The sequence below is a fragment of the Ooceraea biroi genome, chromosome 7 (assembly GCF_003672135.1).
Source record: "Ooceraea biroi isolate clonal line C1 chromosome 7, Obir_v5.4, whole genome shotgun sequence".
In the NCBI taxonomy this organism is placed as follows: Eukaryota; Metazoa; Arthropoda; class Insecta; order Hymenoptera; family Formicidae; genus Ooceraea; species Ooceraea biroi.
Window position 1 is genome coordinate 9,773,332 of NC_039512.1, and position 27,259 is coordinate 9,800,590.

The 27,259-nt window shown below is 35.5% G+C and overlaps 7 protein-coding genes across 11 annotated transcripts in view; 4 read left to right on the forward strand and 3 right to left on the reverse strand.

Moving 5' to 3' along the window:
• The window catches only part of LOC105279895 (purine nucleoside phosphorylase), an 87,130-nt gene extending 81,263 nt beyond the window's left edge, over positions 1-5,867 (reverse strand). The window contains exon 1 of the mRNA XM_020031792.2: positions 5,209-5,867. The gene's annotated coding sequence lies outside the window, so the exon portion shown is untranslated. The remainder of the gene's footprint in view (positions 1-5,208) is intronic.
• Positions 1,569-12,356, forward strand: LOC105279892 (alpha-glucosidase). Of its 3 annotated transcripts, none has more exons than XM_011339997.3 (10): positions 1,569-2,005; positions 2,870-3,158; positions 3,281-3,460; positions 3,767-3,924; positions 4,062-4,196; positions 10,177-10,376; positions 10,538-10,733; positions 10,878-11,332; positions 11,446-11,589; positions 11,867-12,356. In XM_011339997.3, exons 2-10 carry the CDS (start codon positions 2,987-2,989, stop codon positions 12,303-12,305), a joined length of 2,079 nt encoding a protein of 692 aa, XP_011338299.1. In that variant the 5' UTR covers positions 1,569-2,005; positions 2,870-2,986; the 3' UTR covers positions 12,306-12,356. The 3 variants fall into 3 exon arrangements, with proteins under 3 accessions (XP_011338299.1, XP_011338300.1, XP_011338298.1); XM_011339998.3 differs by lacking the exon at positions 1,569-2,005 and having other exon boundaries at positions 2,013-3,158; positions 11,867-11,970; positions 12,076-12,356; XM_011339996.3 differs by lacking the exon at positions 1,569-2,005 and having other exon boundaries at positions 2,013-3,158.
• Positions 12,357-12,478: 122 nt separating this feature from the next.
• Positions 12,479-14,465, forward strand: LOC105279891. The gene is made up of 3 exons (XM_011339995.3): positions 12,479-13,594; positions 13,912-14,100; positions 14,248-14,465. The coding sequence occupies exons 1-3, from the start codon at positions 13,495-13,497 to the stop codon at positions 14,265-14,267; spliced, it is 309 nt and encodes a 102-aa protein (XP_011338297.1). The 5' UTR covers positions 12,479-13,494; the 3' UTR covers positions 14,268-14,465.
• Positions 14,466-14,525: 60 nt separating this feature from the next.
• On the reverse strand, positions 14,526-17,636 carry LOC105279896 (conserved oligomeric Golgi complex subunit 3). Its single transcript, XM_011340009.3, has one exon. It carries the CDS (start codon positions 17,421-17,423, stop codon positions 14,985-14,987), a length of 2,439 nt encoding a protein of 812 aa, XP_011338311.1. The 5' UTR covers positions 17,424-17,636; the 3' UTR covers positions 14,526-14,984.
• Positions 17,637-17,821: 185 nt separating this feature from the next.
• On the forward strand, positions 17,822-21,277 carry LOC105279897 (ADP-ribosylation factor GTPase-activating protein 1). Of its 2 annotated transcripts, XM_011340010.3 has the most exons (9): positions 17,822-17,967; positions 18,469-18,559; positions 18,770-19,051; positions 19,193-19,401; positions 19,835-19,949; positions 20,025-20,114; positions 20,457-20,516; positions 20,645-20,829; positions 20,975-21,277. In XM_011340010.3, exons 2-9 carry the CDS (start codon positions 18,500-18,502, stop codon positions 21,180-21,182), a joined length of 1,209 nt encoding a protein of 402 aa, XP_011338312.1. In that variant the 5' UTR covers positions 17,822-17,967; positions 18,469-18,499; the 3' UTR covers positions 21,183-21,277. The 2 variants fall into 2 exon arrangements, with proteins under 2 accessions (XP_011338312.1, XP_011338313.1); XM_011340011.3 differs by lacking the exon at positions 20,457-20,516 and having other exon boundaries at positions 17,823-17,967.
• Positions 21,278-21,826: 549 nt separating this feature from the next.
• On the reverse strand, positions 21,827-23,169 carry LOC105279898. 2 transcript variants are annotated; one of them, XM_011340012.2, is made up of 3 exons: positions 23,038-23,169; positions 22,463-22,820; positions 21,827-22,277 (listed from the first exon to the last, which is right to left on the reverse strand). In XM_011340012.2, the coding sequence occupies exons 2-3, from the start codon at positions 22,807-22,809 to the stop codon at positions 22,070-22,072; spliced, it is 555 nt and encodes a 184-aa protein (XP_011338314.1). In that variant the 5' UTR covers positions 22,810-22,820; positions 23,038-23,169; the 3' UTR covers positions 21,827-22,069. The 2 variants fall into 2 exon arrangements, with proteins under 2 accessions (XP_011338314.1, XP_019887347.1); XM_020031788.2 differs by lacking the exon at positions 23,038-23,169 and having other exon boundaries at positions 22,463-23,031.
• A 71-nt stretch (positions 23,170-23,240) lies between these two features.
• On the forward strand, positions 23,241-27,158 carry LOC105279899 (DNA-directed RNA polymerase III subunit RPC5). The gene is made up of 8 exons (XM_011340013.3): positions 23,241-23,407; positions 24,133-24,386; positions 24,763-24,956; positions 25,057-25,223; positions 25,331-25,529; positions 25,673-25,863; positions 26,058-26,221; positions 26,339-27,158. The coding sequence occupies exons 1-8, from the start codon at positions 23,330-23,332 to the stop codon at positions 26,604-26,606; spliced, it is 1,515 nt and encodes a 504-aa protein (XP_011338315.1). The 5' UTR covers positions 23,241-23,329; the 3' UTR covers positions 26,607-27,158.
• The last annotated feature ends 101 nt before the right edge of the window (positions 27,159-27,259 follow it).

Genomic DNA, 27,259 nt, shown 5'->3' on the forward strand with positions numbered 1-27,259 from the left:
GTTCTTATTTAATATCATGTGCAGCGCTTATTTATAGTTATTGTCTAATACAAAAATTTGGAAACATACACCAAATATGTATGAATAAGCAGGAAAAACCCTGCCTCAATAAACCTTATACTTTTTTCAAAAAAAATTCACCAAAATAGCATACAAATTCCGCTTTTACACTAGAATACCCCCTTAAATTAAACGTCGCAATAAATTTCATTCTAATGATAGAAGAAATTTTCGGCTCGATACTCAATCTAGATCAGAACACAGCGTACACGTAGTTTTATTCTACCCATGTTACAAATTACGTCATTATTCCACAAAATGTGGCCATCATTTCTGAATCGATCCCGATAAATAAGAAATATAGCTGATATCAACGGTTATCACATCAATATAAATGATTATCATATCATCGCTAAAGAGTTTTTCGTGTCGCATTTCATCTGATGCACGCACTTCAACGATAATGTCGTAGCTTTGATCTAGTCCCTCTCGCCGCTATAAGAAATCTATGTATCATAATTATTTCGTGCTATTTGTCATTTGCTCCATTAGATTTCTTCTAATTTTTAAAAAAAGAAGGCAGAAATTTTTATAAGTTTTATATGCAAGTTAAGTAATTTACTTTAATTACATTGTTGTTGTTTCTATTGTGTTGCTACTAACATTATTACTACTGCTACCATTATTATTGTAGCTATTAATATTATTTGTATGATAGCTGGAAAGAAATTCGCATTTGAATATTTATGTTTAATAATACGATTCGTTCACGATAATGTTAGTGCGCAATATTTTGACAATAAATTAAGATTACAGATAATCATAAGTTTTTTGTCGTCACTTGTTGGGTTCACGTGTGTCAAATTAATAACAGTAATTACTAATAAAAGTTAAGATAAGTCACAATCATACAAACGGGCAATGTAACATTATCTCGATACGGAAAAAACTTTATTCATTCGTGTTTTTAATGAACAAACTGTCAATACGTATCAGAGAAAACGTCAGAGATTATTTGGAATATATCAAGGAACTGCCTCGTTGATCAAATAAATATAATTGAAAGGTTCAAAACGCGGTTTAGATATAAATCTGATGAAACCATACCCCGTAGGATCGCTACTATAAAAGAAATTAATGCACAGCGATGAAAACAAAATATACCGAGCGATCGCGTTCGTTAAACCAGCTGCTGGCTGTACATCGTTTATTTGCTGTGTCCTCGGATGTCGACAAGCGAGAAAACACAGATACGATATTTTCGCGCTGCCGAAAGAGATAAAAGACAAATTAACCCTTGACGTTTCGCACTTTCGATTGAGTTGTCGCGCGTATTTTCTTGTGAGCTTTTGCTACGTGCCAAAAAGTTAGTAAAAATATAACGCAGAACAAGAGAAATACGTTATATATGTAAATATGAAACTAAAAAGTATAATCTAATGAATTTATGAGACAACAAATAAAGGAAAAGTTTATCAGGAAATTTATGATATGTTAATATAGTATACTCTATAAAAAATAAATTATATATAATATACATAAATAGAAATAATTTATAATATAATTTAAATTCAAATATAATATAATATAAATTATAATTTGTCTCTCCATTCTTCTCTTTCTCTTGTTTCTTCCTCAATACTATACCAGTCGCTCTTTTATTAAATTATAACAATATACCTTATATTTCCAATAGCCGAATAATCTTTATTCGGTCATGTAAACATAGCGTCAGTTTTTCACGAAATTTAAGTATCCCTACCCTAAATTTCACGTCAGTTTCAAGAGCGACAGGCGGGGCAACATCGATAACATAGTTATCTATGTCGCAGCGGAATTTTTGCCGCGCCATTTTTTCATCACCCATGAGGAGGCGATGTCGAGAACGCGAACATGGGAGTATTGAAAAACATTTAAATCAATCACGATTAACGAGCAGCAGTGCGGAAAACAATCATCAAAGAAGACTTAAGTGGTACGGATGCAAGGCAATTTATCGTTTCAAGTGAGTTTCTCTAAAAAGAATCCTAAAAATTATTCTAACGTGTTAGTCTAATATTTATTTCAATTTTATCTTTGACTGCATATTAAGCTATTAGTTAACTATTAGTTAACATTAATTATGTTTCTCGAAATAAATGTCTTCTCTTTTTTTCTGTTTTTTGGAATCCTGTTATCGAAATAGTTAAATCATATAATTTGATATCAGTATTTAATAAAAATTCACGAAGTTATAAATTTTTTTGAACTAATACTTTATTCTATTCGACATCGATTGCTCGAACATGATTGATGACGGCTGCCAAAGAATTCTCTTCACGTCTTTTCACGTCAAGTTCTCAATGCTTACACTTGTACGCATCGTTGTTAGATCAGTCTTCACGCTTCTGTTGCACCGATAGGTGTAATACTTCAATGTCCAAACTACGTTCAAAGTACACTCGAAATTAATCAGAATCGCAGATAAGACATATGTGTCTCGATTAGTGTATCAATATACGAAAAGAACTCGAGTAATATTGATCAACTTGAATTTTAAAGAGAAAGACTTAAGATCTGTGCGATTTTATACAAGAATAATATGTGTAGAGATAACATTTTTAGCTGTATTGCATAAATGTTTTTCTGTGTGTGAAATAAGATTTTTTTCTTTTTTTTTATCATCTTCAGCAAAACCGTCTCAAATAAATAAATTGAGGAGAAACACTAATTCTAACGATAAGATAATCGTGAAATTTATTAAGGGATTATTTAAAAATCAATCATTCTCAAATCATTTCGATGTCAGATGTATCACTAAACGATATTATATATATTATACATATAATTATTGCACATATATATTTGTTACCTTTATTATATGTTAAAGCTTCGCTTTAATTAACACGACAAGAACTGCGGGATTATTGCAACAACGTCGACAGGGCCTCAATCAACTTTTTGAAAAACTACGGACGACATAGTGCTCTATTAAACTCGATGCATAATGTTAGCGTTTACGCGTTTCGTCGCATTGATATGCACTCTAGAATTTTTGCTAAGTGGGGTGAATAACGCGGAGCTTGCAAATAAGGAATGGTGGGAAAATACTTTGGTTTATCAGATCTGGCCCAGAGGATTTCAGGATAGCGACGGCGATGGCGAGGGAGATCTAAAAGGTAAATCTGATGCTGGACCAATTCTGTTAATGTTTAAGATATACGAAATTCGAATCGAATCAAGCAAATGTTATTTGTAAATTTATTTTAACACTCTCACTAGACATAATATCTGTTCACAGGTATTATTAATCGGCTTGATTATATCAAGAACCTCGGTATCGAGACAATTTGCTTAAATCCTATTTATTCTTCACCATTGATCGATGCGGGATACGATGTCTCCAACTTTATGGAGGTACATCCTCTCTTCGGGAATTTGGATGATTTCGATAATTTGGTACAAGAAATACATAATCGAGGTACATACTTTGGAGTTTGTGTATAGCGGTATACAGTGTTGGAAAAGTATTAATTTTTAATACTTTTTTTGACATAGATTTTTCTAATTTATGTATAATTACATTATGTATAATTATTTAATAAATTACAATATCATTTTCTCTTAATTATTTTCTTTTAGTATTTTTTATTATTTTTTCTAGTTATTTTTTTTCTCTTTATCTCTTTCTTCCATAATTTATCCTAGCTTTATTGTGGAAATAGTCCGTATAACTTTACTGCCATGACCATACATAATAATCGCTATCGTATTTATTTTTATTTAGGATTAAGAATCATTTTGGACATTGTTCCGAATCATTCTAGCGATGAGCATGAATGGTTTCAATTATCGACACAAAATGTCAAACCATATACTAATTATTATATTTGGGCTAACGGTAGCATTGATGATGACGGCAAGAAAATTCCACCAAATAACTGGGTATAGAAAATTGATGAAATTTAGTGTAATTGTGACAACTTTTCTTTGAGTTCAATTATCAATGACTAGCTTACATAGATATCTCCAAAAATATGTAGTATTAAAAGTTCTGTTTACTTAAAGTCATTTTTATTTAGGTGAGCACGTATAGCGATGAAGAAGGATCTGCATGGACATGGCACGAAAGGAAACAGCAATGGTACTATCATAAATATCATACTTCTCAGCCAGATCTTAATTTGAGAAACGAGGAAGTGATCAAGGAAATAATGGTAACGTACAGATCAAAGTATGGAATTTTAATGGAATATTAATGGAAGTAGATTCGATTATCATTTGATAATCAATGTGAATCAGATGATTTACGTTTAAGAGTGCAAGTTTGAAATCTTCTCAGTTCCGAGGTCGAAAATTTTATTAGACTTTCGAGTACAACACCGCCGTGTAACCCACCCAATTTATATATAAAGTTAAATTATTAATTAATGTGTTGTCCGGTATATATTCTGTTATAACATTTGACGGGTAATAAAGAATAATAATAATCACGATATTGCGTATGCAAAATAAACAACAGATAATCCGAAATATAAATCTGCAATTGACATTAACTCTAATTCTTTTACAAATATAATTATAATACGATGTTGACAAAATTTGTGAAAATTATATACAACGAACCACAGAAACAATTATCTAAAATAATTTAGATTAATGAAAATTCATATCTGCCTGCAGAAAGCGAAAGATTTGCGTTAAATAACTATTCTGTCTATATTTGATTAAGCGTTTCATTTGAATGATCATAAGTTACACTTATGTCGCTTGAAGCATCAATTTCGATCAACAAAAGTAAAAGTAGCTTACTCTACATTATTTCATTGTATTCTCACGTGACAAATTGCTCATTTAGTTTGCTCGCAACAATTTCACGTAATCATTTCAAGATCACGCTTTGATGAACTTCATATTATTCTAAATACTTTGCGATAAATTAAATAACAGGGACAAAGTAAAGAACATGTATAAAACAATATGTCTGTATATGTATGAAAATTGTAACAAAAATCTAATGAGAAGCACAGTTAGCATTTATTAAAATCGTTAATATTTTTTACAGTTTCTTTAAGACGTGTATATTCTATGTATACGTATTACGTTCCAAAAGGGCATTTTGCTCAAAATTATATCCAGCTATAAAATTATAAAACTCTCAATGATGTGCTCTATACATGTTCAATTACGTATTATAAGAAAAGATATATATTGCATATAATTACTTACTCCACGGTTGTCCCGCCGTTGCATGATGTCTCTCAGACCTCCTTTCTGCTCTCTGTCCATGGATACTCCTCTGTGGCACATAAAATTATAAAACTCAATGATGTGCTCTATACGTGTTCAATTACGTATTATAAGAAAAGATGTATATTGATTCATATTCATTCTAAGCACTCGCTGGTTCGACGTATTTTATTCGCTCGCTCGCTCTCTCTCTCTCTTTACGGAATCTAATTCCATGTCGCATATTTTGTGAAACGAGTGATTAGTAATCTCGAAACGCAAAACTAACGCGAACTTAACGTCGATGGATTCGAGTATTTGAATGTTTCTCTGTTCTCCAGCAGTCGCTTATAAACAGACTGTACATTGTACGACGATGTCACTAGGACTCAAAAGTACTTTGCGCGTGCGACAACTGCAAACTTTACTACGCTTGTTTGGTAATATCGTACTTGTATTCCGCATTTAGCGCTAAATGCCTTTTTTGTATTTTGTATTAGATACCCAGTAAGCAAAATGTGTGCAATCTGCCAGCAGGTTGGCAACGGATTACTGAAGAAGTTGATAGCAAATTGGCATCCGTTATGTCCGCATTAGGATAGTGATCTGCCAGCAGAGCCTGCTAACAGGCTCTGACAGCAGATTGACGGCAGAAACCGAGCAGGATCTGTTAACATTTGACAGCAGATTGGCGGCAGAAACCGAGCAGGATCTGCAGCTATTGGCCATTCATATTCACGATATATTAAAGCTTGTGTTTACTTTTAACACACTATAAATTGTTAAAAGAACGCATTTGTTTGTTTGTTAAATTAAAGTACATTCGGCTTGATGTGTCTTTCTGACAGTTCGTTGCATAATCTCTCTCTTATTGTTAATTTATTCTAATCTCAATCCGAATTTTGCTTTCGAACTTCAGATTGCTCGTGGCGTGCGCGAACTACATGGACGTTGTCCATGGGAGCCTCTGTGCCGCAAGCGCAAAAATTTTCAGAAAAATTAATATTATCGTGCCAACGCGCGTATATTAACTTATATAACTGTTAGGCTAAATCTTAACATCGAGTAAGAACTCGACGCGTGCACCGCATAGCGGTGCGGAGCGAAAACACATATTCATAGCCGTGTAAATTTGAATACTGTCAAAAGCTGCGGATCCTGTTCGGTTTCTGCTGCCAATCTGCCGTTCGATTCCGCGCGCGCAGATCTTGCTCGGTTTCTGCTGCCAATCTGCCGTCAGATTCCGCGTGCGCAAATCTTGCTCGGTTTCTGTCGACAATCCGACTTCAACCATGTTTGCAGATTCTGCTCGGTTTCTGCCGCCAATCTGTTCTTAGATCTTGTGAGCAAGCTCCGTTACATTTCTGGCACCAATTTGTCGAATTAATCGTTAATAACAACTTCTGTATCAAATTTGTTGTCTTTTGGCTGGCAATAGTTGATAGCGGATAGTTAGCATCATCTGCTTTCGGCAGACTTGGCTATCTGGGTAATTACTTACTCCACAGTTGTCCCGCCGTTGCATGATGTCTCTCAGACCTCCTTTCTGCTCTCTGTCCATGGATACTCCTCTGTGGCATTCACTCGCGAAAAAACGGCACTCCCGATTCGGCACTCGCCCGCAAAAATACAGCACTCCCGAGTCGACACTCGCCCGCAAAAATATAGCACTCCTGATTCGGCACTCGCCCATAAAAGCACTCCCGATTCGGCACTCGCCCGTAAAAGCACTCCCGAGTCGGCACTCGTCCATAAAAGCACTCCCGATTCGGCACTCGCCCGTAAAAGCACTCCCGATCGGCACTCGCCCGTAAAAGCACTCCCGAGTCGGCACTCGCCCGTAAAAGCACTCCCGAGTCGGCACTCGCCCGTAAAAGCACTCCCGAGTCGGCACTCGCCCGTAAAAATACAGCACTCCCGATTCGGCACTCGCCCGTAAAAGCACTCCCGAGTCGACACTCACTCACGAGAAAATTCGCGCGATCCCATAAGCATGGCACTCTAATGCGATTTTATTAATTTATCGATATGCCTTCTTTAAGACTGAATTCTCGAAAAGACCCGTATTTTATCGTAGACCGATTCAAAACCAGATTAAAAGTACGCGTTTTTGCACCCGAGCGTTTTCGTGCAGCTCGCGAACGTCGCGAGGTATCGACGAAGGATAAGCGGCATCTTGTGAGACGATGCATAGAGCAATCTATTTACCGACACTGCAGTAGCGCACTTACCGACAAGCGATTAGAGCAAACCTCTTCAGTAAAATACCGGCTAATCGTTGCGCGGCTAACTTCAAACCTGCGCACGCGTCATACCTGCCGGTGGCCGCGCCGCCATGTTGCGTTCAGGACAATACGAGTTCGGCGAAATACCGAAACTTGTGAAACTGATTTCGGTCGATTTCGAACTTCGATCAGCGACGCGAAATGAATCAATGGCACCGGAACCGCGAAATCTCAACGATGCGACAAGTCTTTGCACGCAAGATCGACTTTAAAACGACAATAATCGCGAGAAACGCAGAGCTACGCCGACACGATCCGAACACGACTGCGTAGCGCGCAATGATATGAAGTTCGCTGATTTTCGGGTATTCGAACCAGCGGACCAATCACGTCGCGGCTTTTGAATTTAGTCGAGTAAATTCTAATACCGAAGGGAGAAAGAAAGAGAGAGAGAGAGAGAAGACACAAAGAAATAAATCAACTTCGTCATTTTATGTAATAAAACGACCAAAATTGCTTGTCACTGAATCATTATAGAGAATTGATGCCGCCGATTGCGGAATAATGATGTATACGTGCACATACCTCGCGACAATTGTGCACATGTTACCCCATACAGCACGAAAAGATTGCATATATATTGCAGGAATCTTCCACCGCAACGTAGCAACATTGCAAATTCACTGCGAAATGTTTCTGCAGCATTGCTATGGGATTGCAGGAATGTGAAAATGTCCGCTTTTCGGAACATTGCAACGAAACGTCATAATAATATTGCAATGTAATGAATTTGCAATAATTATAATTATTCATTATTATATACTTTAAATATTTTTATTTATTAACATAAATAGACAATTATATGTAATATAACAATAGTAACAAAAAATGAAATAAACATCTTCTCTATTTTTGTTATAAAAAAGTAACTGTTCTTTATAAAAAAAAAAACTTAAAAATCCTCTTCTTGAGATATTATTTTTCCTTTAATTATGTTAAAATATTTTTCCTTTAATTAAATAATTGAATCTTCTTCGTTTTTGTTTGTATGTTGCCTGTAAAAATAAAATAGGAATTAAAATTCATATATTAGCATAAAATTACATAAAAATATAAATACTGCAAATATGTATAGAATTATATGTAAAATGACATACTTTGATCTTTCAATCCTAACCGGAGCTTGAGCAAGCCACTTGGAAATGCATTCAGCAATTTCTGCATCAGTGGCATGATTGTGTATTTCACGAACAGCTTCTATAACAGAAAAAGTTATTAAAAATATTACAACTATTCATATGCAGTTTTCTAATGAATTTCCATAATTTCGAGGTTATAGTGATATAAACCGTGAGATAGGCAAATAGAGTGATTCTCTATTATAATTAATAGATACAAAATTAACAGCACACAAGTGCTATAATTAGACATAATATTATAAAAAAGTACTTACCTTTTTCTTTTACGTAACTACTTTCTTTTAGAATGATGCTCGCGTCGTACAACCAACTTGTTCTTTAGATAGTCGAAAGAGACAAACACCGCATGCACATATATATTACCGAGCTCAGATTCTGGTCATCACCCCATCATTGGTCGAATAGATTTGGACAAATCTCGTTAGGATAGGAAGACTCCAATGTTTTAATAAAATGAATTATTAATATTAATTAATTACAAATTTTGATTGTGCAATGTTTCCGAAATATTAATGTCATGTTGCTACAAGTGTGCTGGTATTTTGCGGATATACAGGGTAGCCCATTTTAATTTATACAGTCGATTTTTTAAAAAACTAAAAGAGATACGAAAAAATGTTTCAGACAGACATGTCACAATTTCGAGGGGGACATAAGATGATACCATTGGTTTGACCTTGAATAGTCGTTTGAAGGTCACGCGAAGATCACCTTCAATTTCTTAAATTGAAACCCCAACTTTTTATTGCAGATTCTTATTCTCCATCGAAAAGTAATTAACTTTTGTCTGAAACATTTTTCCGAAAAATGTCATCTTATGTCCTTAAAATGTCCTCGAAACTCATCTTGAAGATCATTTTAAGGACATAAGATGACATTTTTCGGAAAACTGTTTCAGACAAAAGTTGCATGTTTTCTCGCGTAGAATCCGAATCCGTAATAAAAAATACCATGTCTCATTAAAAAAAATTTCAGACCGGAAGTTAGAATTTCTATAAACAATGACCCGTCTAGTTGTATCCAAATTCTCTGTCGTGTATGGAGATCAACGTTCAAACAGTGTATTGTCGAATACCGATTTACGTAATCATGTTTGACATTGTCGATATTCGACAATACACTGAACGTTGATCTCCATACACGACAGAGAATTTGGATACAACTAGACGGGTCATTGTTTATAGAAATTCTAACTTCCGGTCTGAAATTTTTTTTTAATGAGACATGGTATTTTTTATTACGGATTCGGATTCTACGCGAGAAAACATGCAACTTTTGTCTGAAACAGTTTTCCGAAAAATGTCATCTTATGTCCTTAAAATGATCTTCAAGATGAGTTTCGAGGACATTTTAAGGACATAAGATGACATTTTTCGGAAAAATGTTTCAGACAAAAGTTACTTACTTTTCGATAGTTCTCGACTATTGAAATTACTTTAGATTCAAAAATGAAAAAGTTCTAGCCCTTAGAAAATGAAAGTGGCGCGTGAAATAATTTTTATTTTTCCTGTTAGATAATGGCAACTAATTTTCTCTGCAAACAGGACATTCTAGACTTTTGGCTGGATAGGGATGTGGACGGCTTTCGAATTAATGCAGTGCCGTATTTTGTCGAGGACGAAGCTTTGCGAAACGAACCTGTTGGTGGCTTTTATACTTTTGGCCTTTCCGAAAGTACTGCTCTTCTTTACTTATTTCGTAGACACGTCGATGAATGGGTATCGAGGAATAATGTCACATCAAAGTACGATTATTAAGAACAAACTTTTTTCATGTTTGTCGATAGTATTATCAATATATTATAAGATAATACACAGCAAGGAGCTTACTGTCTTATTACATATTATTGTTATATAAGCTTGTCATTTGTTCGAACTAATATATATAATTTAATAACATTATTAGGTTGTTAATCGCTGAATCGTATGATGCTGACGATAATTTAATTGATTATTACGGCAATGGCACGCATAATGGAATTCCACCAATCAATTTTAAATTTATCACACATATCCATAATAGTAGTAGCGCTGATTATATCAAATATATTTTGGAGGAATGGATCAAGCTTCTGCCAGAAAACGCCGGCACTAACTGGGTGGTAATTATACTTCATATTTTTAAAACATAAAAAATTAATTTCGTAAATTAATGATTAAATATTTATATATGCACTTAGTTTTAATACATTTTCTTAAATGTTTATTTTATAATATGTGTAATTTTATACTTTGTAATTAAACAGCTTTCAAATCATGACAATTCAAGAGCAGCTTCGAGAATCGGGCTCAATCGAGTCGACGGTCTTCATATGCTTAGTCTTCTGTTGCCTGGACAAGCACACACGTATTACGGCGACGAATTAGGCATGTTAGACACAAAAGTATTATGGAACAGAACACTCGATCCCATGGGTTGTGCCAAAGGCATAGAAAAGTACGAATACTTCTCGAGAGATCCAGCGAGGACCCCCATGCAATGGAATTCCGAGATTTCGGCTGGTTTTTCAACAAATGAGACTACATATCTCCCTATTCATTCTAATTACATTAACAGAAACGTGCAGGCTCAATTAAACAGAAAGAGAAGCAATTTGAAGACATACAAGGAGCTGGCCGCTTTAAGGAAGGGACCAGTTTTTGTGAATGGAGATTATGAATTTAAGAGTTTAAATAATAATCGTGTGTTGGTGTTAAAGAGGTTGGCATTTAATATCAACACAAATATATATTATAAAAAAATGGTATTTAAAGAATCTTTAGAAAAATTGCAATTTCAGAGTTCATTGATTATCCGTTTATTGATGATTACAGGTTCTTAAAAAATCATCCGTTAGCATACATTATCGTAATCAATCTGGGTCTACGCCAAGAGCAAGTTAATCTATCTTTGATATACCCTTATTTGAAGGATACCTTGGAAATCGTTGTGGCTTCTAGCAATGCACTTTACGTCAAGTAAGTGTAAAAAGTAGTATTAAATAATTCTTTTTATAAATTCTTCTGAGTCGATCTTTTAAAATGAGAAAGAGATATGTACTTTAAAGAATATTTATAAATTATATTGTGTTAATATCGCGTATCGTATTATAATATATATCTTAGAAGCAATATAAAAAATTATCACAATATATTTATATAATAAGAATATATTATATATACATATGCAACATGTATCCTCATTATATTCTATATTGCTCATAAAATCATTTTCTCATTCTGCATATGTTTTTAGGGGTGTCGTTCAACAGAATAATTTTATATTAACAGCAAATGCCGCACTTGTATTGAGAAGTCAAGAAGAGACAGGACACACCCCAATTGACCCAACAGTCACAAGTGCGTGTTCTTCAATTATCTGCCATCATAAATTTATCATAAGCATTTTTTTATTATTGTCGGTAGAATCAATAATTTATTACAAATACTATAATACTATTTCAGCGGAAACAGATGGTGAAGTTACCAACAATTCTACTAAGGCTACAACTCTTTCCACAAGTGAGACAACGAGTTCTCCTGGCAACAAAACCTCTTCTGAAACCACGGAGAAGACCACAGAATCAACGAAAACGAGTACGACGAAGGATCCTAATAGTGCAGCAAATCTTACACCTGCAGTCCAATTAGTAATAAGTCTTATTATAGCTGTGATAGCATCGTACAGAATTTAGAAATAACATAGAGAACATAAGGATTTGTATAATAAAAAGAAATAAAATGGCAACTACTGGCTGATTCATTTTTGCATGTCTCTTTCTCATAACTAAATATACACGCTTCCGCTTTCATTGATGCAAATTGGCTTCTAATTCTGAAACTACATATCTGTTCAAGCAAAGTGCTATTATTATCGTCGACTTTAGCGGCTTAGAAATCTGTAGGAAGGTGATTTGGATTGAAAAGAATTAAGAGAATCATCTGGAGTCGATAATAGCGGAGCAGAGACCACTTTAAATGGTGACTCACATATGGAGCTAAGAAAAGCATAAGCAGATGTCCACGGAGGTCACTCGTGATCACCAGGTGCATGTACCAACAAATGAATTTGTAATAACAATGATGTCTACGCGAGGCATACCGTGTCTGCAGACTTATTCTGCGCGAAGGCATCAATCGCTCGACATCTATCGTACTCTTGTTTACATTTGCCAGCCTAAAGGGTGAAGAAAAAGATTGTGCGGGAACGGTTGAATTAAAAATTTCACACACAGTTCAAGTGTAAAGTGTCAGTGACGGTTCACGGTCGTTAACATTGATGGGCACGAGATATAAATCATTTCTGGAATTTTTATACGTGGAAGACAAGACATTCCCTTAAACTTGATACGTTTCCTTGAAAAACCTTTTTATATGGTTTTTTCAATCAGTGAATGATCCGCCTTGAATCCTTCCCATAATGATGCACAGCACGAGGAACGTCATCACAGAAAATTGACCCTGATCTTTTAAATTATTGCATTACCAGCGCGCGTTCCTGGACAAATGCTGGATGATTGAACGACGACGATGATTACACGTAATACGCAGATAACTTGTATTTACTAGCACTAGCATTTATCATTAACGTTAAATATAGCATGGCATAATATAGCACAGAGTAATAACTCTGTGCTATATATTATATTATGCCAAGACGCGTTAGCTAAGCTGCAAAAACAATTCTCCCCCCTCTATTTCTCTCTCTCCTTCAATTCGGCTTAAAGCTTCTGACGAGACAGTAATCCTTACGTGTCGACAGGTTCGTAGTTAACAAAAAAGAAGAAAAATGCAAAGGTTCAATTAAAAGCATAAAGGCACACCGCTCTCTGATTTATTGTGAGACATTACGTCAAGAAAGAAGACACAACACAGACAGAACACATGGAACCTTCAGAAAAATATGTTTTTGCTCAGAAGAAGCCTATGTACGACACCATTCCACTAATCATTTTTGAAAAAGTGGAAAAGAAATATCCCAAAGGTTTGTAAAATTTCTTATTACATTATCTAAATTTTTCTTTTTTTCACAGAAGCTATAAAATAAGTGATATGAAATTATTGTGATTTTCTGATTTATAAAAGTAATAATAGCATTAAATATTAAAGAGAGAGAGTTTCAAAACATGTAGATTCTTTTTTGCATATATTTATACTGTTTTCTAATTTTATAATAGTGTACCTATGATATAGCGAAATTAATTGTATAGTATTTATAGCGAAAACATATATTTGCAAGTAGACACTAGTAAAATAGTTTTCAGAACAAGTGCATAAAATATATTGTATTATTTGTTTCAGTTGATGTGGAGGATCTAAAATATTATGTTCCTAGTACATTTTGGATGAAATTTCGCATATTGTTATTTTGGATATTATGGGCTATGTTGATAATAGCAATGATGATCTGTATTCTCACATATTTTTGTTTTACACCTTTTGTCATACCACAAGTATGCTATGCAAACATACAAGAGGACAAACTGATAGGTATTAAAAATTGATATTTGTAAAACATAGAATATATAAGATCCTGTTTCTATAAAAGTACATTTATAGTAATTAATTTTTCTCAATATCATTATTTTACTATTTTTATTTTTATTATTCTTTCAATTTTAATATTTTATGTTTCAGTTAATACATCTAATAAATAAATATCCCACCAAATTACGATGGAGTAATTCAGCATAAAGTAATTAGTATATAAGAACATTTCTGTATAGTAATTAATGTACCAAAGAAATAATTTTAAATATATGTATAGTATATAAAAATATCTGGTCATTGAGGATGACTAGCACTAAAATAATTTATTAGTAGTGTTATATTCATTAGTATAATATAACAAACAAGAAATAATACATCTAAAAAATAAAAAAATATACTATTAATGAAAATAAAATTGTTTCGTACGTTTCTATTATATATTATTCAGTATGTATCGACAATTGTACAGCGAATCTCCAATTCTAATATTTTAATAGTTAATATTTAATAGTATTTTTTACAATAGAAATTGTAATTATATATATATATTTCTACAAATTTGTCATTATAAATGCTTTATACACTTGTTACAATATTATATACAATTTTAAAAACTATTATAATATTAATGTATCCTTATGAATTAAAAATCTATAAATATGTACGTTTATCGCAAGAACTTCCCACAGATACTTAACTATATTTGTACATGGCAAAGTACACAAATTATAAAAATCGATTGGACAATACATATATATATATTAATCAAACAAAACAAAATTTATTTTACAAAAAGGATATTCTTATAATTTTAGGAAAATAATCTTTTTTAAATTTTATTCTGCGGAAATTTCAAGAAATGTAATAAATTCTGGAAATGTGATTTATACTTCCTGTTTGGTAATCGATTGCGATCGTTTCAGGGTCGCTTGCGATTCTCGATTGGATTTTCCCTGGACTAACGTCGTCGAACTCAACATAACAGATATCTGTTCCGGCAAGGGGCACGCGATCAATAGGAGATCCTCCGTGTTATAATACTTATTCAATACTTGATGCAACTGCGTGAACGTGGCGCAAATGTTATTCTTCACCGGTTTGAACAGAATAAACTCGGTTTCCTTGTTGGCCAGATATAACTGCATCGACTGTTGTATTTCAGGACACTTGAACTTGATTATCCTCAACACATCAGCCACCGTGACCGCCACTTCCTGCGCACTACCAAGAGCGTTTTCCTGGCCCGAGCTCGCATCGCGCAACTGTTCCTTCTCCAGCAACTTGATAATAGGATGAATCAGTAGATAAGTCGCGTGTTGTATCAGTCGCTGGCACGCAAACTTCAACTTTGCGTCCACTTGCTTTCTCGAATCAATAAGCTGTTCTTTCATCTGCGGCGCACCTTCCAGGAGAAACTGCAACAGTGCATTGTTTGACAGGGTAAAGAGCCTGGAGCTCTTCTCGAGCAAGCCGAACGCGGCAGTCTTCACTTTGGAAAAGTCCAGGCTGTACTCTTTGATAGTGAAGTCGACCTGGAACGGAGCGATCTGCTCTCTGAGGATTAACAGGTGCTTTATCTGGAACAACTCTGCATCCAGGGTGCTCGCTCTCTTCTCGATCTCCTGTCTGGCATTCTCGATGCTCTGAACGCAGAGGGAAATGGCTTCCTGGCTCAATGACTGGAACACAGATCTGTCCACGCAACGATAAAGCCTCGATAGACACACCAGAGTCCTACGCACCGTGGGATACCACATAGCGTGCAAATCTGCTGGAGAACTGCCCATGTGCGTCTTCTGATAAATGGAATCCATGACTATGTGATTGCGAGAGACCGGCTCCAGAACGGAGCTGTCGGAGGACGACACCGAGATCTTCTTCATGCGAGTCTGGCGGGTCTCTTCCCTGATGGATTCCGCTATGTCCTCCATCATCTTCAATTTCTCCGGGTACGCCAAGTCGCCAGACGAAGGATTGTAGTTCAACACGTCGGATTGCAGATACAAGTGCGCACGGAACACCAATCTCTCCTGAACGTCGTGCAGCAATTGCAAGCATATATTGCCAAAGCCACCCAGTGGCTCGAAGTTATTCTGCACGTGCTCGTCCAGCATTTCTATCCGTAGGATGCAACAGATCTCAGCTAACGTCTCGAGATGATTGATGTGTATGATGAAGGGCCTTAGTGCATCGTACAGCGAGGTGCACAGGCTCTCCAAATACGCGGTCAGTCCGCTCGATTGCTTCGAGAAGAATTCATAGAACAGCTTATGCTCGTCTATCGACGCGTGCAGGAGCAGCGCACAGGAGTGCCGCACTAAACTGCAGTGATCGCCGTTGTATTTTTCCCTTACGGAGTTCAGGGACTTCTGTATGCTTGTACCTAGTACCAAGCCCCGTTGGCTCCAATAATACTGGTGGCACTCGAGCAGCAGACTGTCATATTCCTGCCTCCTGTACGATTTGCTCTCGATCTGCTCGATAACCGGCTTCGCCTTTGACAAAATTGTTTGGAATCTGCCATAAAACAGAGCAAGGGCCGCATCCGTGCTATCTGAGGAGCTCTCGTTGCCCTTCAGATTTAAGATACTTTCCGTGGTCTTGGAGAACAAGTTGAAGATGTAATTTTGTATGAGCGCGATCGCCTTGGACTGGCAGTGCCTGTAACGTACCAGGTAAACGCCGCTCTCGTTGTACGACGCGTTGTTCTGCATGAAGTCTATGTTTGTATCAATTTTATCCAGTACGCTGAAGAACATCTCGCTGTTCACTGACAAAGTAGGCGCGTCCAACTTCTCCGTGATCACGCCAATCTCTTTGAAGTACCTAACGTACTCCATAATGCTGTCAATCGTCGCGTTCAGCTGCTTCTGGTCGGAGATGAGTTGCTCGCTGGCCTCGTACAGAGAAGTGGTCTTGCCGGAGACCTCGGTGTACTGCTTATAGAGCGCAGAGAAGTCGTTCAACGCCTGCTCTATCTCGGAGCAAACCTCCTGGCATTCAGACCTCCTCGACTTGAGCTCGTCGAGGTATAAATTGTACTTCACGTCATACATGGACACGTATCTCCTCTCTAGAGACAAATAGCGTTGGAGTAATTCCTGATACCCCTCTATCGGAAGGCAGTCCTCCTGGGAATCCTGCTCTCGCATACTCTCGTCGTCCAACACGTCAGTCTGCGTGCTCGATGACGGGAAGCACGAGGTAACGGCGATTTCCAGGCTTGTCAGACAGTCCTTTTGACAGTCTGTCAACGGAGCCAAGGGATCGTCGCTCTGGTCCCATTGAATGAGGTTATGCGGCACTGCCTTCGACTTGGCCATGGTTTCCTTTGCAATTCGACAATGTTAAAACGTAACCGTATTATAATCGACTCACGCTGGTCGGAGCATAGCCGAAAACGAGATTCAAATGCTTGAATGGAAAAAATGACACACACTTGTTACTTTTTACTGTTACGGCTAGTACGCGCAGGCGTAAAGAAGCACTGACCGACGTAGTGACGTATACATCATTGCTCGGACACGTAGCTCACAAAAATCCCAAGAGGATTCTTCAAGCATCAATTTTCAAGCATCTAATTATGCTTGAATATAACTAAATAATTAATTACACTTTCTGCGTGAAATATATAGATGAGAAAAAACGTAATTTCATTGAACGTTTTCTCGATGTCTCGATATCTCGATGTATGAAGCATCAAAGACGACGTCTAGTGGCTTCGCGACGCTGCACTTTGTGACGTCAATCGGAAGCGCTATGCGCGTTCGCGAGCGTAAAAGTCGTGTCCGACTTTCCAATATGTCCACGTAGGATCCAGTTCCCGCGATCAGGAATTATTCGATATGATAACTTCGTAGCTGCGAGGTGAGTGTTCCTGCGAACGCGCGCGTTATCTTTCGCATGCTGACGCATCCGAGCTCCGATTGTTCGAAGTCTCGAGATCGTTTTCCAAAGTGTTTTACATCTTGCATGAAAGGACCTGGATTATCTCTTCTCTGTCTCATATATTAAATCACTCGCACAATTAGTACGAGATTTTTGATATCTTCGGCAAGGCGTTACGTGTTCATCGAACCATCATCAAGGTGTTCCAAACGTTTGAATAATTTATGAACTGTGTAAAATTTTTCAATTTATAAATTATATAATTTTAGTTTTTTAATCGATTTTTAATTTCAAATTGTTGTATCATTATTATATATCATTACAGTTTCCTTATGTAGCATGCGTTAAAACATACGATTCTTAATGTGAAGATGATCGTCCAACATTTGGTACAAGATGATCTTTTTGAACCTGTCAAATCCCAGAAAACTTATTTGCCATTTGAATGTCGGTTGACATTACACTCGTTGTGTATTTCAGAATCCTTTGACTATTCGAGACCGATGTGACCATGGCCAGTCCACGGACACGACGAATACTGGGTGAAATAAGACCAAAAGACGAAAATAACGTACGTTTTATTAAAAATTAAATAATATGTAAAGTTCTGAAAAAACAAAGGCAAGATAAGCAATCATTTTACAAAATTCTACTCAATCATTAAAAATAATATAACACATATCTTTAATTCATATATCAATTTTGGTATCTATCAACATAATTTTTTCTTTTTAATTTTAATTACGAGATTTGTACATGCAAACATGCTTAAATTTCACAGAAATGCTTTGAATGCGGTAGCCACAATCCACAATGGGTCTCTGTGACATACGGCATTTGGATTTGCCTGGAGTGTTCTGGCAAGCATCGCGGTTTAGGTGTACACCTGTCGTTTGTCCGTTCCATCTCTATGGACAAATGGAAAGACTTGGAGCTGGAGAAGATGAAAGTCGGTGGCAATAGAAATGCCCGTGCATTTTTCGAGAGTCAACCCGACTGGGACGAATCCATGTCCATCTCGCAGCGTTATAATACAAGGGCAGCGGCATTATACAGAGACAAGGTAAAATGCAAAGCAAGATTGTAAACTATGCCGTAACAAGTTTCAATTCAGTCATTTAGATTTTATGAATTATATTTAGTTGGTATCGATTAGATACAACAGTTAGATTGTCATAAAAAAGATAGCAATTTCTTATATTAGATCGCTACTTTGGCAAGAGGAGAGCCTTGGAGTCCGAGCAGCTCAACGGCAAAAACTTTTCAACCATCGACATTTACCGAAAGCAGACAAGAGCACTCGTACCAGAGCGACTTGTCTTCATCTTATCAAAATATGGACTCAAATAACCTGAGAACACAGACAGAATTTTTCTTTGCGAAGAAGCAAAATGAAAATGCCAACCGTCCCGAGTAAGTCTATTATTATTTATGTTCTACTGTCTATAATGTTTTTTTTATTTCACATGTAATCTTTTTCAAGTTTTTTTCTTTAGAAATAATTTTCTAAATTTTAAAAAATTTAGAGATAATTTAAATATTAAATAAGAGATCATTTATAAGTGTATCTAGAAATATTGGGTCGACCAGATCGTCTGTGTTGATCTTTTTAACAAAATTCAAACACAAAACTTTGTATCAAAAATTAATGAAATATTAATAAAAGAATTAATAAATTTTATTTCAAGTATACAATACATAAAGCATCAAGAATTAATATGAAGCTTTACGTTTGAATTTTGCTAAAAAAATCGGCACAGATTTCTCGATCAACCCAATACATATATACACATTACTATAATCATACAAATATAATCGTTTTTAATTATTGATCTTGCTATTTCAGCAACATTCCACCCAATCAAGGTGGCAAATACGGTGGTTTCGGTTATCAAATGGATCCACCACCTAAGAGTTCATCCCAGGAACTGTTCGATACCGCAGTGTCTTCGTTAGCGAGTGTAAAATATTTATTTTTTAACGACCTTCTATATAATTCTAATGAATTATTTCAATTATTGACGCAAAACTTACAGGGCTGGTCGATATTCTCCTCCTCGGCGTCCAAAATAGCAAGCAAGGCTACCGAGAACGCCATCAAAATCGGAGGGATCGCGTCGCAGAAAGTAAGTGATATTCAATTGAATGTTTAATCCACGGAAGAGAATTTTGAATCTGGATTAATTTAAAAATAGGATTTAGTGTATATGCAATTGATTACTAGAAATTGATAATATTCTGTTACTGAAGATTAATTTTATTCTGCCGAAATTTAATCTTGCGTAAAAATAGAATTAAATAGGTGTTGACTGTAATTTATTATTTTATTTGTACTTTTATTTGTATATTATATTTCTCATAGATTCATTTCTGATTACTTTAATCATCGATCTGAATCTTCATCAATTTTTTTGAAATGTTATGTTTCTGTTTTACGTTCTTATTTGGTTTTATTACATCGCCATTAGGTTCGCGACGGTACATTGTTAGAAGATGTCGGAGCGCAGGTCAATCATTTATATACGAAGGTATGAATTTTATTTGCTCTGCTTTCTTTTGTTGCCAATACTATTTAGTTCAGCCCTAGATGCACACAAGCGATCACATTTAAGTCACAATTAAGAGTTAAGAAATTTCAAAGTAGGGAATGTCATAGGTGAGTGACATCACGAGACGAGGTGGTTGGGGTGACATTGCTGGGACCAATTCAGCCGAACAACAAAGGCAATACGACTCCATGGACCGATATCAGTATTCCTCTAATACGTACCAAAACAGCGATTCAATTGTATCGAATCGTTCCGGCGAGAAATCATCTCTCGTGAGAAGCTCCAGCTCAAAGTAAATTAATTTTTTTAATTGCTTGATTCGAGTTGTTCCTATTAAATTCTATTAGTTCTCGCTAGTAGATGTAGGAATTCTCGCTAATTCTTGATCACTTTTATTCGCGGACTTTTAGTGTTCACTGATAAATGATTTATTTCAGAAGCAACCTATCTGCTGGAAGCTCCTCTAATTGCGATTGGGATTGGAGCAACGACACGAAGCAAACAAACAAAACGTCAGTCACGAAGAAGCAGCCAAAAGCGGAAAAGAAGGAGGAGTCATTGATCAGCTTCGACACGGACAATAAAGCACAACAGAATTGGAACACTAAAGCGGAAGATGACGCATGGGAGATACTAAACAATTAATTACAATGAGAATTAGCACGAATTAACGAAGAAGAGTACCAATACATGTTAATTTTGACAAATTAAAGAGAAAGAATGGACGTTATATCCTTACACAAGATGTGTTTCTTGTAAAGTGATCCGCTTCCCTGAATATCCAAAATAAGATTTTTAGAAAATTTTATTCAATGATGCATCATGTGATAAATTACATTGATTTATTTGTGAAATTGTCAACACAGAAATAATCTCTCGATCTAAAACAGTGATCTTCCCAGCGTCTCTGGCCTTTGAAATCTAAAAATTTTTCATAGAACCGAAAAATATAAGACGCCTAAAATCGTAACACAAAAGTAAAATAATCCTTATAAAGTTATAAAGACAAACGATATGAGAAATTTCGCATTTAACTTTTCTTTATCTCTAAAAGAAATTAATAAAACTTATTTTGACGATCGCAACATAAAAATTCTATCAAGTTTAATTCTCCATGCAAATGTATAAAAACGTATATACTTATGTAAGATATTATTAGTAACATAAGTAGTTGTTCAAGAATTTTTACATTATTATATTAGTTGTGTATTATCAGAGAAACTTTCGTATACATTGTACTTATTTATCTTTTATAGTTAATGTAAAGAAAAATAAAAAGAACGTTATGAAGAAAATTTATTATTTATTATTAAATCAAGTTTTATTTTAATGCAATAGAAACAAATGATTCATTAATCAAATACTCACTATCGTTGTCTTATCATAGATTACTGGTGATTCTATATATATTTGGTATAACTTAATTACGACAATAATTATCAATATACAAATATCACAATAATTATACTTTTCAACAATCTTTCTTTAGGATAAGAGTTCATGGATAAGAGTTAAGGAAATTGTAACGGAAACTATTTTTTTCTTGAATATGTTCTTCTTAATCCTGGCCTGCTGTAACTATACGTGTGATTAAGATAATCCATAACATCATCCTGTGAACTTGGCCAGACCTCGTCAATTACTTCTGACAATAGTGTATGCAAGACCTTCGCAGAGTTGTGCGAAAGATACGGCACAGGTTGATTCATCACCATTTTGTAAATAAAGTGATATATTTCCCTAAAAAGAACGTCCAATATTCAATTATAATTAAATCGATTATGGTTGAAGATTTAACAATGTTAGGAAAGTAAAAATTTAAACGTTTGCTGAAGAAAATATACTAAAATGCCACAAAATTAAATAAGAATGAATAGAATTATTATTTATTATTATGTAGAACAGATTCTCTTGATATAGCATACCTAAAGTTGCATTCCCCGTTTTCCTGGTACGGCGTTGGATGCTGTTCGTACCACTCAATGAGTAACAAGGCCAGAGGTACGTTGAATTCTTCATCCACAAACAGTCCACTCTGTAGCCAATTGACTAGCGTCGGTTTGATTTCGAGAACACGTTTTGCTTGCTCGTGTAGCAACTTTATCGCAAATTGTCTTTCCTCCGCAGACTTGCCTGGTAATATATCGGAAGGAAGATCCGGATATCCACGCCTGAAAATAGTCTTCAACAGTGCGATAAAATCGTTTTCCTTGCTGAAAGGCTGGCTCTCGTCTGCTGCAGTATTTTCCTGATGTTTGTCTTCTCTTTCCATTTTAATGCTCGCTAGAAAATGTAAAACAGTGATCGTTAAGTCTCTCGTTTTTTTTTAAACTCCGTATTAATTTCTCTGATAAAACACAAATGTAATTCACATTCCAAATTAAACGTTTAAATATTTCAGTGTATCAAAATTCCAATTTCAATATTCTAAATACTTCAAAGTTTTGACTATATATAGCTTTACAGTATATTAAATATAATTAAAAATTAATCAGGATACCGTAATCACAATGTATTAACAATAAACAATATTTATGTTCATCGTTGATGACAATTAGCGAAACTTTCAATATAACCTCATGCAAACAGTTCGGGAGATTAACCTGAACTGATCCAGTGCAAACTAGCAAACTAGAGACCTTCTAGTATAGGGTTTCTAGTGCAAATTTTTAACAAGGGAGTTTGCCCACCCTGTAACATACCGAGTGGTTCAATTCGTTTCAATTGCTCAGTGCATACCAGCATATACCGGTGTGTACGTAGTAAACAACAAAATTGTGAAAATTAAGAATATGGATAAGAAATTGAGTGCCATATCAAAGAAAAAGAAGAAGATTAAGAATATGGAGGATGATCCCGTCGTTAAAGAGGTTACTGCTTGATTTGTAATTTCAATTTCACGAATATATTTGTCGTCGATAACCTTAAAATTTTACAGACTTTGCTTCTTCGTCAGTGAACATACATTACGGATATTTTTTATACAGTATTTATAGGATCTGTAATTTATTAAAACGTTCCCTGCCCCTCTGGAGTATCGGTGACCCACGATAAACTTTAACTTTCCATTCTGATCATTCTCGATTTTTATTACTAAAAGCCTTTATAATCATAAAATATTTTATACTATCATAAATAAAAATTAATAAATAAAAGTATTTACTTTGTTCTCTTGTGCACTTTGATACATCATACTTTTGGTCAGCAAAATTGATATTCTGAAAAACATGAATTTTACACTATATACGTTAACAGCATATCTGCAGTGTGAGACATCGATTGTGCACGTGGCTTGAACGGAAAATGACTCGAATATGCCTGAACACGGAACGTGCGAAATATACCATTTTTTTTACACACGTGTGCTTTATAATGAAATTATTCCTCAGAAATATATAAATTTAATTATAATTATTTTCTGCAATTATTAAAAAATTGTATTTTTCTTTTTACGTAATGTTCCATCTGTGCAATCTTTCATCTTTTTAAAATTTCTGTCAAGCATATGTCCTTCATAATATAAATCAAGATGTTCCGCACTATGCTTGCTATTGCAAATAATTACCACACAACTAATTAAAGCAATTATTTTTAGATACCTGTGTATCTGTCCAAGACTTTGGCAAATGAACTGTACGTTATTCAATATCCATTGTATTACAAGGGCTACGACAATACTACTGTTAACAAAATATCCATGAAACCTAAGAATCAGAAGTTTCGTATGGAGTTTTTAATAGATACACAGAACACAGAATCTTATGATCGTAGATTTGGAGAAGAATTAGTTCTCAATGCTGAGAGCGAATCCAAAGGGACTGACGAAAATGAACAAATAACATTTAACAGGTAACAAAAGATTAATATTAACATATTATTAAAAGAATAAAACATTTTGAGGATTTTAAAGATTTCATTACCATTTTTTTTAAATAAAATCACAATTTTCCTATATCTTCAATAATATAGGACTTGATGAAAGAAATATCAGTGACCTATATATAATATTATGACCTCATTGATTTTAATAGTAAGTAAAATGATAAAAGAGGTTAGAAGCTTCTAAATTTATTATTCCTCTCCCATATATTCTAGATAACTGATTAAAATATGTCATTCTATATATTGATCTGTAAATCAATTGCAAACTGGATTTTATAATATTAGAATTATTAAATTAGAAAATATGAGAAATTAGAAATATTTCCTTTTCCTTTTTTGTTAGTGGATTAATGGATAAAATCGTGCTCGCCTCAGAAGGAACATTGCCGAACATCTCAAATTATGCGGTCGGGATCTTTCAGGACGGCGAACTGCACATCACACCATTGAAAAATATGTTGCGTATGAAAATACAATACGATTATCTGGACGAGAGCGACAAACGCGTCAAGGAAGGAACGAAAATTGCGGGCGAAGGTAAGGGATAAATATCTGTCCATATTAATTTTGCTACGAATACATTTATTCCGGATATAGAATAAACATGCATCTATTATGTTAAATATGTGAAACATAGACGACGACGAAGACGAAGACAATCCCTCACCAGTGAAAGTGACATTTGCCAGGCCCCCATTGGAGAACGTAAAGAAGAAGCAGTCCTTCCATCAACATTCCAAGAAAACTCAAGAGGAACACTGGATACACACGAATTACATACCGCCTTATGACCCGCAAGCCGAGGTAAATTTTAAGTTAACGAAAATTCTCTTAATTTACTTTTATCTACGTAATTCACGTAATAAAATGGAACTGTCATCCTTTATTTTTCATGAAACGTATTCGTGCAGCTGACGCAAATGGAGATGTTCTGTCCATCACCGGAGTCGCTAAGCGCCTCGAATGTAGAACCGTTACAGTACGTGCAGCAACTTATGTCTCAAGTACCTGAGGCACGTTACCTGCGAAGTTCTCCTGAGGATCAGCTGGACCTACACTACATTTTGACCATGCCGTTGCTCGATCAGATCAGAATAATTATGAAACGCGGTGAGGAAACCATACAATGCATAACGCTGTGCAATCCATTGTCGTATAATTATATCATACATTGATGTTAAACCGCAAGCAGGTGTTTGAGCTATGTTCAAGGAATGTCTAATGAAAAGTATCGATTCTTCTTCTCTTTGCAGTGCGAATCATATCATTCTCGCGCTTGTGTCAGCTGCTCTCACCGGAACATGAGCCTGTAACAATTCTCAAGTATTTGCAGCAAGTTGCGCTATTAGTACAAGGTAATTGGGTCGTGAACAGCGAGTTACTCTATCCCAAGGATGCGCAAAGTGATACCTCCGAGCTCATGTGCAAAGCTCGCGATCACATCGTGAGTGATTCTTCTACTCTCTTATAATTTAATTATAAACTTGACATTTTATGTATTCTCGTTGTGATGTATCTGCTTGTCTTTTAATTCTTTTTGATTGCTTATAAGCGGTTTCACGCAATGGAGCAAAAAGAAAGATAACTCGACATATAAATATGAAAACAAGGAATTAATTGCATACGTGTTTCTTACAGTTACTACTATTCATAGAACAGCAGTTCGTTAACTACAACATGCTTTCATCCTTCATCAAGCTGCAGCAGGACGAGATTGACAAGATCTTCGCAGGCATCGCGACGTACGTACCCAAGAAGGGATGGCGGCTAAATACATTACCAGACTGGAGTTTCTATGAGAGGTAGGAGATCAGTCGATCTCTCGAACAATCGCGCAAATCTCGTTATAGTACTCGAAAGTGCATCGGAAAATTGTGCATTAATTATTCCAATGATTTTCATTTTTCCTAATCTCACAGTCATCCTGAGGTTGCTCAGCGGCAGAAAGTATTCTGGGACGCAAAGCAGAAGCTCCTGCGTGAGATGCTGGAGACTCAAAATCAACTGCCGCAGCGTCAGCGCCGGAAGTCGCACCGGGAATCGATAGGCTCGGAGAACGAGGAGAGAAACGTCGGCCGTGGCCGGAAATCCCTCAGAGATTCGTCGTTGTCGGACAACGACAGCACGGCCGAGCCGACGAAGCACAAGAAAAGTTCTCGTTCCAGGAAAGTGTCAGAGACCACGTGACCAAGACCGATGCGTTAAGGCAATTAATTAAAGTTAGGATAAAACTAAAGTATCTTCGGCTGTCATCGTACAATGTTGTCATCGTGATAATCGAGAATTGCGAGAATTGCCCTTGCAATATTACGAACTGAAAGTTGTTTCGAGCAGGTCTACTTGAAGTTTATGTTTATATATGAACAATGATACTGTAATATAGCATGTATGAGGAATATCAAGGTGCAAGCATGTCATTACATTTGCATGTATTTATACCTAGCACTTTCCAGGTTTCAATTGGGGACAGACTTTCCGTGGATTGTAATAAATAATTAACGATTATCGATCGCTCTAAAGGTATATATATTGCAATGCATTGCTCGATATTGCGCAGCTAGAACGACGCTTCGTAAAACGACTGATTTTGTATGACCGCTTAGTAGTATGAAGTATTATTATTATTATTATTATTATTATTATTATTGTGGTGAAGATGTATAAATATTGTATAAATGGATCACTCGATCATGAATGCGTGCTTTGTTCTGTATATTACAATTGTTGTTATAATGAAAATATTCTTTTTCTTCCTCTTTGGGCTCTACAGCGCTCGTAGAGCCCTGACCTACTTCTCTCTCACGTATGTGTGTTAAGCATATAGATTATATATGTACATG

Coding starts and splice junctions, on each gene's coding strand:
- LOC105279892 (XM_011339997.3), top strand. CDS start 2,987: ATGTTAGCGTTTACGCGTTTCGTCGCATTGATATGCACTCTAGAATTT. Junction 3,925..4,061: donor AAATTCCACCAAATAACTGG/GTATAGAAAATT, acceptor ATTTTTATTTAG/GTGAGCACGTATAGCGATGA. Junction 10,734..10,877: donor ACGCCGGCACTAACTGGGTG/GTAATTATACTT, acceptor GTAATTAAACAG/CTTTCAAATCATGACAATTC.
- LOC105279891 (XM_011339995.3), top strand. CDS start 13,495: ATGGAACCTTCAGAAAAATATGTTTTTGCTCAGAAGAAGCCTATGTAC. Junction 13,595..13,911: donor GGAAAAGAAATATCCCAAAG/GTTTGTAAAATT, acceptor TATTTGTTTCAG/TTGATGTGGAGGATCTAAAA. Junction 14,101..14,247: donor ACAAGAGGACAAACTGATAG/GTATTAAAAATT, acceptor TTTATGTTTCAG/TTAATACATCTAATAAATAA.
- LOC105279896 (XM_011340009.3), bottom strand. CDS start 17,423: ATGGCCAAGTCGAAGGCAGTGCCGCATAACCTCATTCAATGGGACCAG.
- LOC105279897 (XM_011340010.3), top strand. CDS start 18,500: ATGGCCAGTCCACGGACACGACGAATACTGGGTGAAATAAGACCAAAA. Junction 18,560..18,769: donor GACCAAAAGACGAAAATAAC/GTACGTTTTATT, acceptor TAAATTTCACAG/AAATGCTTTGAATGCGGTAG. Junction 20,115..20,456: donor GAGGGATCGCGTCGCAGAAA/GTAAGTGATATT, acceptor CATCGCCATTAG/GTTCGCGACGGTACATTGTT.
- LOC105279898 (XM_011340012.2), bottom strand. CDS start 22,809: ATGGAAAGAGAAGACAAACATCAGGAAAATACTGCAGCAGACGAGAGC. Junction 22,278..22,462: donor AACGGGGAATGCAACTTTAG/GTATGCTATATC, acceptor CGTTCTTTTTAG/GGAAATATATCACTTTATTT.
- LOC105279899 (XM_011340013.3), top strand. CDS start 23,330: ATGGATAAGAAATTGAGTGCCATATCAAAGAAAAAGAAGAAGATTAAG. Junction 25,530..25,672: donor CAGAATAATTATGAAACGCG/GTGAGGAAACCA, acceptor TTCTCTTTGCAG/TGCGAATCATATCATTCTCG. Junction 25,864..26,057: donor GCAAAGCTCGCGATCACATC/GTGAGTGATTCT, acceptor TGTTTCTTACAG/TTACTACTATTCATAGAACA.